General features: G+C 44.8%; 1 protein-coding gene across 2 annotated transcripts in view; it reads right to left on the reverse strand.

Moving 5' to 3' along the window:
- Positions 1-9,886, reverse strand: part of IGSF3 (immunoglobulin superfamily member 3) — a 195,652-nt gene extending 185,766 nt beyond the window's left edge. For both annotated transcript variants that reach the window (XM_019525702.1, XM_019525700.1), the window contains exons 1-2: positions 9,803-9,886; positions 9,335-9,488 (exon numbers count right to left, since the gene is read on the reverse strand). In XM_019525702.1, coding sequence (XP_019381247.1) covers positions 9,335-9,377 — 43 coding nt within the window. In that variant the 5' untranslated portion in view covers positions 9,378-9,488; positions 9,803-9,886. The remainder of the gene's footprint in view (positions 1-9,334; positions 9,489-9,802) is intronic.
- Between the last annotated feature and the right edge of the window lie 6,787 nt (positions 9,887-16,673).

Genomic DNA, 16,673 nt, shown 5'->3' on the forward strand with positions numbered 1-16,673 from the left:
GTCACAAGCTGGCAGAGGGTAGGTTTAGGTTAGATATCAGGAGGCGCTACTTCACGGTCAGGGCGGCTAGGGTCTGGAACCAACTTCCAAGAGAAGTGGTGCAGGCTCCTACCCTGGGCGTTTTTAAGAGGAGGTTAGATGAACACCTTGCTGGGGTCATTTGACCCCAGTACTCTTTCCTGCCATGGCAGGGGGTTGGACTAGATGATCTGCTCAGGTCCCTTCTGACCCTAGAAACTATACTATGATACTATGATGATAAGGTGACAGGCTCTGTGGCTGAAGGAGAAAGCACATGTTATATACCTTTACTTAGACAAGGCTTTTGACACTGGCCTCCCATGATGTTCTCACTAAAAAGCTAAGAAAATAGACACTACATGAAAGTACTGTGAAGTGGATTACAGGTGAATCACTGTACTCAACAAATAGTCATCAATGGCTCAAAGCCTACTTGGGAGGAAGTATCAAATGGGGTTCTCCAGAGGTCTGCCCTGGTTTCGGTATTCTTTAATATCTTCGTTAATTGTTTGGACAATGGGATTCAGTCCATACTTAGTAAGCTTGCACACAACATTAAATTGGATGAAGCTGCAGATACTCTTGATAGTAGGGCTAGGATCCAGAATGACCTGGATAGACTGGAGAAATGGTCCACAATCAACCAGCTGAAAATCAAAAAGGGCAAGTGCAAAGTCCTGCACTTGGAACAGAAAAACTGCATGCTCAAGTACAGACTGGGGAAAGATTGGCTATGATACATTACTGCAGAAAGGCTTGGGGGTTACAGTAGACCATAAGCTAAATGAGCCATAAGCTGAATATGAGCCAAGAGTGTGCAACTCTTGTTGTATAAAAAACCAGCATACTGGATTGTATTAACAGGAGGGTCACTTGCAAATCAGGGGAGCGAGTCTTCCTTTCCATTCAGCACTGGTGAGGCTTCACCTGGAGTACAGGCAACCTCCACTTAGTGCTCTTAATTGGTTCTTGAAAAACCAAGTGTTAAGTGAAACAAATGTTAAATGAAACCAAAAGTATTTGATGACCCAAGATGGCGACCACAAGTGTTAAAACGAGACTCACTGAGCACTAAGTGAAATCAGGTATCAATTTCAAATGAGCGTTACAGCAAAATAGCGCTAAGTGAAAGTATTAACAGGGAGTTGCCTGTACTGTGTCCATTTCCGCCCCCCACCCTTCAAGTAGTATGGGGACAATTAGGAAAGAGTCCAGTAGAGTGACAAAAATGATTAGGGGCCTGAGAGGAACAATTTATGAAGAACAGCTGAAAGGACTTGCGTTATTTAGTCTGAAGAGAAGACTGAAGGGGAATTTGACAACAATCTGCAAATACCTGAAGGGCGATTTGCAGAGAAGATGGAGATGGGTTTTTCGCCATGGCTATAAGGGACAGAACTTGGAGCAACAACCTCAAATTTCATCAGGGGAAATTTAAGCTAGAAATTAGGAGGAACTTTCTGACTATGAGTGTGGTCAAGTACCCAAACAGGTTATCTAGGGAACTTGTGGAATCTCCATCCTTGGAAGTTTTCAAGAGCAGGTTAGAATGACACTTGGCTGAGATGGTTTAGGTAGGAATCATCTTGCCTGGAGCAGGAGGATAGATAAGCTGACCTTGTGTGGTCTCTTCCAGTCCTACTTCCCTATGATCCTATAATAGCCTCCTTCCAGGCTCCCAACATACATGCACACTTAGAAAGTTTATTTTACAATGAAGAGTGAGTGTATCAACCTTGATCCTTAATTACTATTACTGCCTGTCTCAAGCTTTCCAGAGTGGAATGTTTCTGAAAGTCTTTCTGCAACATAAACTGCCTCCTCTTTCCGACTCGGGTGCCTTCCTGACTCCTACTAAGATCCAACTGCAAAGGAATGGGCAAGGGCCAGAGCTGTGAAGCCAGATCACAAACCCTTCCCTTCTTCAGGGGTTAGGGTCTCCTTTTCTAGTATAAAAGTTACCCTCAGTTTCCCTTTCACTGAGAGGCCCTGGGACCCAGCCCTCCCTTCTCCAGCAGCACTGAGAAAGGCAGCTATTGTGGAACAGCTGTTTTTTTTCTGCACATGCACCTAAGAAGAGGGGGAGAACAAAGTGAAACAAAAGGCATTCCAAGCTTATGCGTCACTGGTAAATTGAAGCAAACCCTGAAATGTTGATGTGCTGGTACAATTACCACCTCCAACCGGCTCACAGTCCCCAGCAGCCCACTTCTCACGTCAGAAAAAAATCCCCAAAACCAAAAAGCAACTCCCCCCACACACACACCCAACCTATGTCATTAGAACAAAAAAATCTGTACACAACAGCTCCCTCTTCCTCAACACATCTGTCCTATGTCTCCTCACACACATGCTGGCTTTAGTGACAAAGATCTTACTCTGCTAGCTTGATGGAACAAAAACAATGATGGGAAAATACGCTGGAGTCCCCTGACCTGTGCACTTCAGCAGTATAAACTCACTTCTGATTGCAGAATCTTATTGCCGAAGATATCATGAGAGACATGAAAAGTACTATGCAATTCTCATGTCCATAGTCTTCCCTGATAGGCAGCTACCAGCTACACTATTAGGGAGGACTCTTGGCTGGAGTACAGCGATCTGGAATAAATAGAGTCTCACAATCCATTTCCCTCATATACTGAGCACATTTCTTTACTTTAGACATAGATCCTTGCCAGCATTCCCTTAGCTTTTAAGAAAAACAAAACCTTTTATCTATTTCTTATCTTTTCAGTTAAAAACCAGTTTCCTCACCAGCCTCCCACCATTCCTCCATTCTTTGGTGTGGCAATTCAGCTTCTTTTTATTTAGCATTTCCAAGATCTGTCTGTACTCCATGCAACCTTGAATAAGATGTCCTCCTTCCAGCCCCTAAACAAATGGCAGTGACACTCCTGGAAAAAAAAATAAATCACTGAAACACTAACTAGATTATAAATTTAAAATTAGAGAGGCACAGCCAGGTGGCCATTCCAAAATACCTCAAAGGCAGCAGAACAGCTAAAACAACTGAAGCTAAGACTTAAGAACTGATTAGTGTTCATAGGCTCCCTCACCAGATCCAGGCAAATAAGAAATCAATTTCACAGCTAGTGTGTCCCCTGGTCAAGATGCAGTGGGGTAAGTCATGCAGCGATGACACAAAGATCAAATGTCAAGGTTACTTTCCCCAGAGAAATCTTTCTGTTATTTGTCTGAGACTATTGGTTTCCAGACCTTTTCAATTACAACTTTTAGAGACGGCTGGGAAGGGAAAAAGTTCCTGGTCTGTTATTGCCATTCTCTAATTAAAATTCTTATCTTGCTAACACCCATCATTGCAAAACATGGTCTCAGCATAATGGAGGTGGGGGTCTTGGTAGAAGTGCACTGATACATCAGTCCATAAAAGCACCAATAAAAGGAAAATTGACATTATTGACATTATTGGCAATTGGCGTTTTTAGCTGATGTGGCCAATAATGTCACCAGTAAGTGCCACATGCATGCACACAGACTCAGCATGCATACGGACAGTCCAGGAGCTTGGAGAGGAGTTTCTGGCTGATAAGTCTACTGAGGGCCCCCCCAGACGAGCCACTAGTGGCTCTGTCACGCACCCTGCCCTGGCTGAGCAGCGCCTGCCCCTGCCCCTCTCCTCCCTCACTGCAGGGGCCTCAATCTGTCCTTCCCCATGCCCCTGCCTTCCCCACCCCGCCACAGAGTTACCAGCTATACACTGCTCTCCAAGATGCCGGGCTGCATATTGGCAATCAGAACAGTATCGGCCGATATGGCTCATTAAAATCAGCCATTGATATTGGCCCAGAAATTCTTTATTGACACACCTCCAGTTCTTGGTGAAGTCGGTGATAAATTAGGGCTAGAGATGATATGCAAATTAGTGCTGAATTCAGAGAAGGCCCCTACAAAATGAACTTCATCACTGGGAGACATGAACTTTACCTTAAATATTACTCTAACCTTCATTTTTCTGGGAACACATCAATTGTAGCCTCTGTGCAGATGATAAGAAACAAGAACAGATGCTAAATGTCCCCAAAACATTTAACCTAAGTCTAAAAATCATTGTAGGAAGAGATGAAGAAAATGTCAATATAAAAAAAAGACAGAGTCAAAAGAAACCTAGCAGGTTTGCCTTAAAAAAAGAAGCATATTTAACAGCTTAAAAGCCAGAGGCAGTCATATGCATTGCAATTCATTCCAGACAATGGCTTGAGGACCTAAATGTCCTTGATACAAGCAAGCAAGTCAATCACAAAAAAACAGTTGTGTCTGGAAAGTATTCTCCTCCCTGCAGACACTTTTCTGGCACAAGTCGCTATACAGGAGGAGCTTGCAGATTAGCAATTACTTATCAGAACAGCGTCATTCATTCAGATTAGAGCAGGCTTCATGTCCTATTACTGTGTCAAGCCAAGTTCCACTTCCCCGGCTTACTACTAGATGGAGTAACCTTTCTGTTGTCTTTTTCGAAAGAGACAGAGTTAGCCATGTTAGTTTGAAGTGCATATATATCTACTTTGGTTACCCTGCCTTCATCTTTTTCCCCGGACAACTATTTTATACAAATTGTGTGATGCAGAGAAGCAGGGCAAGGGAAGTTTTCCCTATAACACCTCCTTTATGAGTAGTTTCCTAGTTTTAACCATTCAGGCTGCTTGCAGATGTTTAAAACACAAAACAAAACAAACAAAACCCCATGCTTTACCAGCAGCAGCAGTATGTTACTTCAACTCAGCTCCGCAACATCTGTATAGCTTGTGCGCTTTTAGCACTTTTAACTAATAGCTGATTCAATTTTTCACTAAGGATGCTCTCAAACTAAGGACCATGAACTCTGATGCCAACTGCCGTGGATTAACAAAGGGAATGATCTCCAAGATACTTATGACTCGGGTCCTGGTGTGTCATAACTTGAACTGTACTGAAAAAGAAATAGCTTGCCAGTACTGTTTAGACAGCACCTCCATCATCGCTGAATTTCCACTCAACCACCACCTCCATTACATCTATTTCCTCTCACACTCACTGAACACTGACCCTCTTAACAGAATGTCTCTTTTGGCTGAAGTCATGTACAGTGTGCCATGCAGAAGCCCTGTCTAGAGGTAACATGGACAACCACCGTGATGTCCAGATCTAAGAATGGTTGCAGCTTTGGAGTTGGATATCAGTAGCAAAAGCATGTTCTTGGCCACCGTTACTAACTAGATATCCAGAAGCAGATGAATGAGGCCTGCTTCAATGAGAAGACAGTGAATAAATCTCTGCTGTTCTCTCTGGTTGCCCCCACCAGCCAAACAATGTCCACCCCCGTCAAAACTGAACTCCCATTCAGCCACCACCTTCAGCACAACTCTATTTCCTCTCAACCACCACGCTCTCCTTCCTGCCCTGTCCTCATTTGGGCACAAAGAAAGCGAAGCAATTATGCTAGATGAACAGAAGAGTGGAATGGCAGGGCATGTTGGTGCTATGCAAAGCAAACTCTCATTACTAACTCCCCTGTGCACACACCAAGCAAGAGGAAGGACAGAAACAGAACCCTGGCAAAGACCACAAGGAAAAGGCCACTGGGGCAGAGAAGCAGCCATCCCATGCCACAACTTAAATAATCTCAGCATCATTGTTTTATTACAACATGTTCTTTGTGGTGATCGGAAGTTTCAGTAGCTCCATGCCCCTCTAAGAATTGTAACTAAATCACCAATTATTATGCATGAGGGGAGAGAGAGAAGAGGGTAATGGGTATATGTATGTACATACATATATAAATTGTTTGTGATTTACAGCTCTTCATGCTCATTCACAGGTGGTATTCCTTATACTGTAGACAAATCAAATGCAAATGCAGGGGGGAAATTCATAATCCAGTCACCCACAGAAAATTGTTTCGCTTTCTCTAGAAGTCTACTGTATTATGTTTCCAATATATTGCACTGTACAATATAAGTACTGTAGTATAAATCTTTGTATCCCTTGGAAAAGCAAGTAAATCTTTCAACTCTATGTGTGATTAGCATTGCCTGGCAGAGGTATTAATGGTCTCATCGCTGCACGGGGATTATTTACAATACTTGCCCTATTCCCTCATTTTGTACTCACTGTGATAAACTGCTACTTCTTTAAAACCTTGAAACTGAAACACTGCAGTAAAAGAAATAAAAAAGGAAAAGAAACCTCAGAGCTACACCCACATGCCAGACGTGGTCTTTCAATTCCTACTTCTCCAGTTTTGTTAGCTACTTTTACTTGCTTTCTCAGATTATGTAAACTGTTCACCAGCCTTTCCTATAGTCTATAACCATCATTCTTTTTGCAGTTCTACTGGGTTTCTAAAATGGTAGACAAATATGGACTATTGCTCCTTTCCAAATATACCCACCACTATAGTATCCAGGCTCTGTATTATAACACTGGCACCTCTGCATACAAGCTGTCTAAACAAGGATTCATTCAGAAGATTTAGGTTATGAGGGGAGATAAAGATTTGGACTCCACCATGTCCCTCTCTAGCCTGGAGAAACTCCAGGTGAAAGAAGAGTAGCTTGGGGCTTTCTGCAAAAAAACAAGAGGCTTCAGGGTTTAAAACCTCATGTGGTAGCTAAAATGCCAAAAAACCCTATGAACACCAACATGAAACCATCCACTGCCCCCTCCAACTGGGCAATGTGCATTTTTTGGTTAAAGGAACACCTTACATTTATACAGCTACTTACACCCAGAATACCAACATGCTTTACAAACTAGATATGTTCATAGTTCTGACATGCATTTCTTCTTTTACCCCCAAGGTAAAAAAAGACAATAGTAGTTTGATACTTTGACAGCTCTTCTACCCACATGATTGACAGAAAATTAAAGAACGTTCTATCCAGTTTTCCCTGAAGAAGTGAGTTCACATGGGCAGGAAATAATTACAAAGCTGAAATCTGGCTAAGGCATTGGGCTGATACCTAAATGCTTTATATGAAAAGAATTATCAGGATCTTAATTTAACATTGCCTATGAAAGATAGCACCTCAAGCAGTACAATGCCCTCTACTGTTATGCAGGGGAGTATCATTGCTCTATTGACTTTGCTGGAAGAAAAAAAAAGCTAGGCACCCAGCTCACTCCATATTAGGAAAAGTTTATCCAGAATCATAGCGCCCTTAATCCAAGATGTAGTGCCCAAGCACATAAAGTTAAACCAATAAGCAACTGCAATCCACATCAATTATAATACTACAATAAATGGTTTGCAAATTACAGAGCAAAGCAATAGATGACAACTTAGTGTCTAGCATTTTTTCCCCAGCCAAGGGAAAGCTATTGTTTTTACAAGTTTCAACTCTACCCACACCCAGTTCAAAGGCTCATGTAGTCTTTCTGGCAAGGGAAAGATGGTTTAAAAAACAAACAAACAAACAAACAAAACCAACCACACAGGCACAAAATTAGAAAGGATGACTGCCTGAGTCAAACAGAAGTGTGGTTTCCAAGCTGTGCTGTACATGCTTTACCAGTCCTTATGACTCGACACAAAAGATACTGCCAGCTCCTCCGCTTAACAAAGTTCACAAAAAACCCTCACTTTTATGAGCATACTGGAAGCTTGAACACTGAAAGAAGATCTCCCTCAGCACATGTAGCAGAATATATATATATAAATGCTGATATAAAAATGCTGTACTGTATTTCTTCACAGATCCAGTATGCATCTTATTAATACTAAGCTACGCACGTGGGCTGTTACCAAGCATGGCGTGTTTCAACCGCCTTGCATTCGGTTGTCCCTGAACTCATCAAACCAGGGATCTTACAGTGCTATAACAACTTTCAGACAGAGATCCCAAAGCTCGTCAGAAAACTATGCATATTTCTTCAATAAGGCAGGCACTTGAGGAATGGGACATGACAGCTCACACCAGCTGTTTAACAGTATCCAGCAGTACTACAAAACACTTGAAGGTACACAGTGAAGAATACTGTATGTAACTGGACCTAGAAGGGGGATGAAGGCAGGCAGTTGTGCCAGATGAAAGAGACTCCTGTAAAAAAAAAAATCTTCAATAAGCGGAGACAAGGGACAACTTTCATACCCAGCAGCACAGCCTAGCCCACCAGGGGTCAGTTCTGCCTGTACTGTAAGAAATGAGTACCACTTAGAGTATACTAGCAGGCTTCCTAGTTGAGTACTGACCAGCTTCAGGTAGGGTGTACCAGGAGGCTTCCTAGTCAGTATGAGTATACCAGGAGGCTTCTTAGTCAAGTACCAACTCGGTTCAAGTATGTCTGAAGTTAGCTTGTTAAGTTAGACAGTCAGAAGTGGCAGGCTGTAGGCCTAACAGAAAAACGACCGTTCCACTGAATTCCTTCCCCTGCTCCAACCTAATTTACCAGTACTGAATGGATTCCTTTCCAGCCCCAGCGTTGTGCCCCACATCTGAACTGCCCCTAGCACCAAGGGGTGCAGGTGCCTGACTAGGGCTCCCAGGTATAGGGGCATGCCGACAAGATGCCACTCAAAGCATTTAAGGATCAAAATGCAACTGCCTTTGCTCATTTATTCCCCTCCCTCCAATTCCAGAGACGCCCGGCATCTTCAGCGGAAAGGCACGGAGAACGACCCACTGCCCAGCATCCTGCGGCCAAGGGAGGGAGTCTCATCCAGCGGTCCTTGCCACAAGCCCGAAACAGGAACGAACTAAATAGTTGAAAAAATTGTTCTTTGCAATCTTTCAGGTACAAATACTCTCCTTCAGGCAGAGGGAGAGTCTATCCTCTGCCTGAAGAAGGCTACTTGTACTCGAAAGCTTGCCAAAGAACAGTTTTTTCCAACTATTTAGTTGGTCTAACAAAAGATATCACATTTACCCAAAGCACCTTGTCTGCCTATGTCCTTAGACCAACACAGCTACAACCAACACCCCTAAAAGAGAAACAGGGGCTTCAACCTTTCACTGATCCCCTGACCTTAAATAAATACAGCTACAACCAAGACGCCTAAAAAAGGAACGGGGGTTCAACCTTCTGCTGATCTCCCACCCTTAGACCAACATCCCTAAAAGAGGAGTGGGGGCTTCAGCCTTCCACCGATCTCCTGCCCTTAAACCACCACAGCTACAACCAACACCCCTAAAAGAGGAATAGGGATTCAACCATCCACCGATTGCCCACCCTTAGACCAACACCACTAAAAGAGGAGCAGCAGGGGCTTCAACCTTTCACCAATCACCCACCCCTAGACTGACCCGGCTACAACCAAGAGGAACAGAGGCTTCAACTTTTCATGGCTCGCCAGCTGGGAGAATCAGTGGCTTACCCAGCAGCAGAAGGGACGTCAGTCCTAGCAGAGGGCTCCTCATCTTTGTCGGGGAGCGAGGAGAACAGGGCAGCTCCTTCCCACGGGCTCTTGCTTCTTGAGCTGTCAGCGCCTGCTACGTCCAGATCTTCTGATGGGAGCAGAAGGAGCAGACCTGGGGGCGGAAAGCGTGCAATAAGAGAGGAGTGGAAGTGCCTGAAAGGCGCGCTGCTGCCGCTGCTGCCTCCCCAGAGGCTGGCACAGGGCAGGGAGGGCCAGAGCCCCCGTGCAGCCAGACTGGGGCGGGCGAGCAGGCGGCGCCTCCCTGCGGCGGGCGCGGACTCGTGCTGCCCCGAGCCGGGCCGCGGGCTGGAGGAGGCACGCGGGAGGCAGCCCACGCCTGCTGTTGTCGGGGCCTGGCTCCCCCCGACTGCCCGGGGCTGCCTGCCTGCTTGGCGGGCAACGCAACTCACCTACCTACCTACCTACCCACCCGCTCTGCTCCGCTCCACTCTGCACCGCCTGGGCGCAGCCCCAGCTCCGGAGCGGCCGGGCGGCAGGCTCCTCCCGCGCTCCGCCCTCTCCTCCCCTCCCCCTCCCCCGGGGCGGCGGGAGGCGCCGGCGGGGTCTCGTCCCACGGGCTGCCCCGGGCCGGCACAGGGCACAGCTGGTGCCCGAGCCGTGCTGCTGGCGCACACGGCCCGGGGCCAGGTCCCGAAGCTGGCACGATGGGACTGGGGGCTCAAAAAAAAAAAGAAAAGAAAAAAGCATGCTAATAAACCTTCACCTTCACTTCAAATTACTCACCGTAACTCTCAAGAAGTGAGTGAGCTGGGGCAAGCTTGGTCGAAGCACATTTCTTTCTTTGAGGCAAAATGGTGAGGAAGCGGGGACAGCAAAGCCAACACGAAGTGTAGTTGCTAGGCTCAGGTCAAGCGTACTGGCTTCTTAACCTGGCAGGGGAAATACCATGTACCTGTGTCCGAGAAGGCAGTTTTCCTGAACAGCCTCTCAGGAGAACTGCTCTTCTGGCGTGGTTCAGTACCCACCGAGGTGCAGCGGCTTTAAGCCCACTTTATGGAAATGGCCTTAATGGCTAAGGGCAAGCCAACTCGGGGGCATCCCAACCCCAGGCCTCTGGGTTTGGGCCTGCAAGTAGGATGCCTGCCAAAGGATTTGGAAACATCTGAAGCCCCAGGTGAGGGTGGAGCAGGTTTGCTGGAAGTAGAGCCGCTTATGGTTCTGGACTGACTCATGGATTTGGGCTTGATTTGGCTTGGAACACAAAAAATGACTTTAAAAAAATAAATCAAGCATAGCTGCTGCACTGGTCTGACACCAGAGCTGACATGGGTTTAAAATGGCACAGTGTAGTGGATGGTGCACCCCAGTCCAAATGTGGGACAGGACTTGCTATGAGAACCTTGTAGTCAACACCGTAGCTAGACTCCTGGTGGCCCGGGCATTGGCGACATGTAGGGGGTGCACGCCAGTGCACATGCACCCCCTGAGATCAGCTGTGCACCCCCTGGAAGTGTCAGTCGCGAAACCAGAAGTGCTGGCGGAAGTGCCCCCCTCCCCAGTCAGTGATCGGCTGCAGCCCCCTCCCCCCATTGGCGATCTGGTGCCCCCCCAGACTCAGAAAGCACCAGTCACCCATGGCCCTGGGCAAGCTTTTAGTATCAGGCCCCCCTTCACCAGAGATAATGATAATAATAATAATATTAATAATCCTAATAATTATTTTCACCATTTCAGGCCCCCTTTCTGCCTGGGCTCTGGGCGGCTGCGCAGCTCGCCCATGCCTGTGTCCAGCCCTGCTCATAGCTTCCCACTGGCCAGCTTCTTATGGGAGGATCTTGCCTACACACCAACTTTATGGAAATGGGAGACTCCTCCCTTGCTTGCTCCTGCAGCCATACAGCTAAGGGCAGGCAAAACTTGGGGCCAGCAAATACCCTTGGGGGAAACCTGGGGCCATGTGAACCCCAAGCTTCCAAGCTTGGGCCTGCACATAGGATGCCATCCAAAGGATTTGGAAGTATCTGAAGCCCCAGGCTGGGATGGAGGGCCAGGTATACTTGCTGGTAGCAGGGCCATGTATGGTTCTTGCATGATTCAAATGGATTTGGACCTGATCTGGCTAATTTGACCTGGGACATGAAAATTTTTCCTTAAAAAAAAAAAAAGACAGTAAGCCCTAGCTTGCTCCTGCTGCTGTTCACTGAGGGCAAGCAAAACTCACAGGTATCCAAACTCCAAACCTCCAAGCTTGGGCCTGCACATAAAATGCCTGCTGATGGATTTGGAAGTGTGAAGCCCCAGGCTGAAAAGTCTGGGGTGGAGGATACTTGTTGGTTGCAGCACCACATATAGTGTTTGAATGATTGAGCTTTGCTTAATCAAAAGGATTTAGACCTGATCTGGCTAATTTGACCTGGAACACGAAAAATTAAAAAAAAGAGACAGCAAACCCAAAATTCAGTTAAGACTGCCTTTTGGCTCTGAACTAATATCACGTATACTTGTTTGTATGCTTCTTGGCTTTTGGCTCAGATCAAGTGTCTTGGTGGGGGCATTTGAATCCCAAGACGTCTGGGCTTAGGCCTGCATATAGGATGCCTGCCAGTAGATTTGGGAGTATCTGAAGTCCCAGAGTTAAAACATGGGAAGGAGGACACTCACAGGTTGTAGCACCATACATGGTCTTTAGAACAATTGCATTCTGCCTGCTCAATCAATATGGTTTTTGATATGACTTGGAACTGATTTGGTTGATTTGACCTGAAACACAGAATATATTTTTTTTTAAAAAGCCCCCACCAAAAATCAGCACCTGAGAGTGACTGGATTTTAAATATGCTGCATCAATTACCTGCCTCAAAAGTTATTGGCAGACAAGGTTCTTTGGGTAGATGTGATATCTTTTATTAGACCAACTAAATTTTATTAGGCCAATTATTTAGTTGTTCTAATAAAAGATATCACATCTACCCAAAGAACCTTGTCTGCCCGTGCCCTTAGACCAACACGGTTACAACCAACAACTTCAAAAGTTATTGCACATTTTGAACACTTTTACTATTACTGATCATACATCATACAAGGGTTGAAATTATCGTACAAATAAAATAATGATCATACACCTGGTAATGCTGGGCTGCTCCCCTCCCAGCTGGCTGACTGCCTGCCCCTGGGAGGGAAAGCTGAGAAGCTGCACAGCTCTGGGGCCCAGCTGAGCCTGGATATACTACCATCCTTGAGTTGTGTCTGGCTGTTGGTGCACAAGCCAAGGACTGTTTTTTATTTGGCTTTGGGACTATGGACTCCAGTGTTTTGTGCTGTGTAGGACCAGGATCAATGCCCTCAAGTTGCAGCAGAAGAAACTTCAGGCTGGGGATGAGGAGATGCTTTCTATGAGGGTGGTCACACACTGGGACAGACTGCCTGGAGAAACTGTGGGATCTCCATCCTTGGAAGTTTTCGAGAGTAGGTTGGACAGACGCTTGCCTGGGCTGATTTAGTCAGGGAGGATCCTGCCTTGATTGGGGGCCTGGACAGGATACCCTTGTGAGGTCTCTTCCAGCCTTACTTACCTGTGATTCCTATATGTACACCTCCCCTGGGCTGGAGGTGGCTCTGTGAAGAGGGAAGCAGCTGGGACAACCATGATCATGGGTGGGAAGCTGAAAAGTTTGCCCTCAGGCAGGCACACCAGCTCTCCAGACCACCAGAAGACAGACACCCTCTAGAGAGGCAAGGCTTCCCCTCTCAATCCCTACCAAGGTCACACTTCAAACCAGGAGGTTCCAATGTTTCTCTTGCCTAAAGAAAGGAGAGCAACACTACAGCTTTGCTGTTTGGTTACTCCTGCAGCACAGATCAGGCCCCTGGCCTGGCCCAGACTTGGCAGGCTAGAGAGACCCTGTCTGTAGCACACAAGTCCAGCTCATGGTGCCTACGGAGACTTCCCATGTATGCTTCTAAAAGGCAAGGAGTAAGGCTCGTTTATCAGTAATTTTTATTGAACCAACTTCAGCTGGGAGAGAGGCTTTGGGGTAGAAAGTGCCCTTCCTTGGGAGGTATTAGGAGCAGGATCATGTGATACACAGGCTCTCTGGTTCCAGACTCCAGAAATCCAAATCAGAGCTGTGCTGTAGGAAGAGACAGATAGAAGCTTCTCTACAAAGACTCCCTTAACTTTCTATTTGTGAATAGTAGTAATAAAAGCGACCATTGTATTTTTAAAGTCAGAATAAGCCCCAGGCCAGCCACTTTGTCTACTTTGTGGGACATGCATGCATCACAGCATTGTGACATTCAAGCTGTAATGGTGTGTCAGCATAACGTGATGTTTTGGGGCTGCACAACATTTCGTCAAAACGCTCATAAGTGTTGTGTAGCAGTGTCTTCACAACAAACAGCATATTGGAAAAAATTCATGGAAAGAGTTTTCTGTGGGAAAAATGTTTTCCAAGTATCCAGCTGTTTCATTACCACTCAAGCAAAAGACTCTTTGGGCTAGAAAAGACGTTAATGAGTCTCAATGAATACTAAGTGGCAGCTGCCCTGAATTATTTTAAAAATAAAAATAGAACTGTCCACCATTAATTTGCATTATAACATGACAGCAGAAACAGTCCAGCTAATGAAATTACGTACAATCAACATAAAGAACTAAAAGGCCTATAAAAAGATAGAAACAGTTTCTTGGCAAGGCTGCTTCATGAGAAATGTTGGGAATATTCATTTTTGTTCTGATTCAAGACAAAAACAAATTTCACAATTCCCCACAAACTGGAAATATCAATTTCTGACCAGGTCTAACACAATACTGGGACACAACAATAGTTTGTGAACCAGGAACTTGTTACTTGCAATTAATGCCAGACTTGCCAGATGTGGGTCCTCCCACACTACACCCACAGAAATCTTTGGGAGGCTGCCCAGACTATCAACACTAAAATGCAAAAAACACTAGAGATTCACCAAAAGTGCCCTTCCCCATCTAGGCAATACTAAATATACAAATACTTGCCGCCTTCAAAAAGAACAGAACACTGCAGTGGGAAGATCTGCTCAGAGACACTGATATTAAAAACATCTTTGCAAGCAAAGCCTCTTAGAAGCTTGTTTGTTTATTAAATGGGGCAAGGCATGGACTGAAAAGTGGGTACGTTAGGGAGAACAAGTTCTACTTCGAAGGCCCCGCTCTCTCAATGAGTTCCTTGCACAAGATCCTTTTACCTATCCAGAGCGTCTTCACTGATCAAGATTGGGTTTTGTACAAGTGCAAAAATCCACCCCAGAAAGCCAGCTCTGGAATGAGAAGGGCAAAAAACCATAGCAACTCCCAGACTGGGAGGGACTGTTCCTGCTACAAATATAAGCAGGTATATCCAAGCCTTAGCCTACCTGCATAGCACAGGGAACGTCCTGTCTATACCACAAAAAAGAACTGGTTTCCCTGGCCTGGATGTATTTACAGTTTAGCAAAGGCCTAAAGCATGAGGGTTACCCAATGAATTCTTTTAGTGATTTAAAGTTACTCATAGGCATTTGTGTTTGCAGCCTCATCATTCATCGATAATTAGGGATTTCAGAGGAAATCAGAACAGCATGGAACAAAAATGGTTAATTTTACATTTGCACTGAAAACGAAACAAAATTTGGTGCAAATATTTTAATGGTTTCATTCCATCTCCAAGTGAGATATAGAAAAAAATGAGCAGTGACAAGGGGCACTGACAGAATGTACTTGTCTATGTCCTTTTTTCCTAAAGATGGTTTTAATGATGAAGCATCTTATAGTGTAACATATTAGAATTTGATTAGAATTGTTCATACAAAATATAGCAGATATTTATGGACATGCATCATGCTACCTACGAGTATTTATTTTGAACTCTATGGGACTACCCCTGAGTAAACTGTGGAGCATGTTTAAATGTCTGGTGGCTCAGGATCTGAATCCCAAAATATTTGAAAGTTGGAGAAAGAATCACAGAAGAGAAGGGAACATTAGAAAATAGAGACATGAGAAAAAAATGGCTGCAGGTTAAATCTGAAGAGAGATGGAGAATCACTTAGATGATGACATACAAGCTTCTCCAGAGGTCAGGAAAGAGGGAGGAGAAAATATTTGTGTTAAAAGAGGCCAACCTAATAAGTTACAGAAAGAAAGGCTGGTAGTAGATGAGTGGATAACAGAAAAGCAATTACGGTATAAACTGGAACAAGTTCGTAGATGTGGTTCATAGGACACCAACAGTGATCTAGGTTCCAGGTTGTTTGCATGGAAGGAGGGATGTAGTCACCATTCTTTGTTTGGGTGAGGATTTTCTTCTTCTGTTTTCTAGGTGTTTTAGGCATCAGACTTTCAGTCCATTTGCAGCTCCCAAGCCCACACATTCTCATTCGCAGGATTTTTTTGCATTATTACATGTTACAGCAGTGCCTAAAAGCTGTAACTGAGACTAGAGCCTCATTGTCATCCTGTACTTAGAAGCAGACAATTCCCACCCCCAAAGAGCTGACAACCTAAAAGAGACAAGACAGACATGGGGTGGTAATGAAAACAGAGAAGTGAACTGATATGCCAAGGTCACACAGTGGATCAGTGACTGAGGTCTCGCTCTCCTGACTCCTAGTCCAGTGTTTTAACTGAGCAGAACATGCTGTTATGCAATTCTAGATGAGTTTGGGTGTATTCTCAGTAGTTACTGTTGATAATATATGAGCTCTAAAGGAGCATAAAAATAATATGCACTGCATAATGCCAGAGCTTCACTCAGCTTCACATCCTCTTCTCCCAGCTCTTTGCTGGGTATTGCATTAATGCATAGTAACAATAATATACATAAAGAGACCTTGCAAATGACATTATAGCATTATAAAATTAATCCAATTTCAGACAAATTAGATTATAATAAGCACTGCATGCCAAAGACTATTAATGAGAACCTGTGTTTCAGGAGTTTCATCACCTCCGTGCTTGTTCTGTCTGACCCCAATAATAAAAATAGCTTAGCATAGATAATAGCTCCTTTCACCTTCAGAACACTTTACAAATATGCATTAATCCTTTGAGGAAAATGAGTGTATTATTATCACGAGTGCATAAATGGGGGAAACTGAGGCCTGGAATGATCAATCAACTCACAAAGCTAAAGAGAGACTTGGCGTTAGAACTGGATTACAACCCAGGAATTCCTGAACAATCATTTTGTATTCTATTAGACAATGTGTCTACAGAAATACGTTCAAAGACATGGTTTATTCACATAACTTAGACGGTAATTTAAACTGCATATATATCTCAGCATGCATCATCAGCACCATTACACTCACACAATAAAGC

The sequence above is a fragment of the Gavialis gangeticus genome, unplaced genomic scaffold (assembly GCF_001723915.1).
Source record: "Gavialis gangeticus isolate Ggan-Ray unplaced genomic scaffold, GavGan_comp1, whole genome shotgun sequence".
NCBI classification, from domain to species: domain Eukaryota; kingdom Metazoa; phylum Chordata; order Crocodylia; family Gavialidae; genus Gavialis; species Gavialis gangeticus.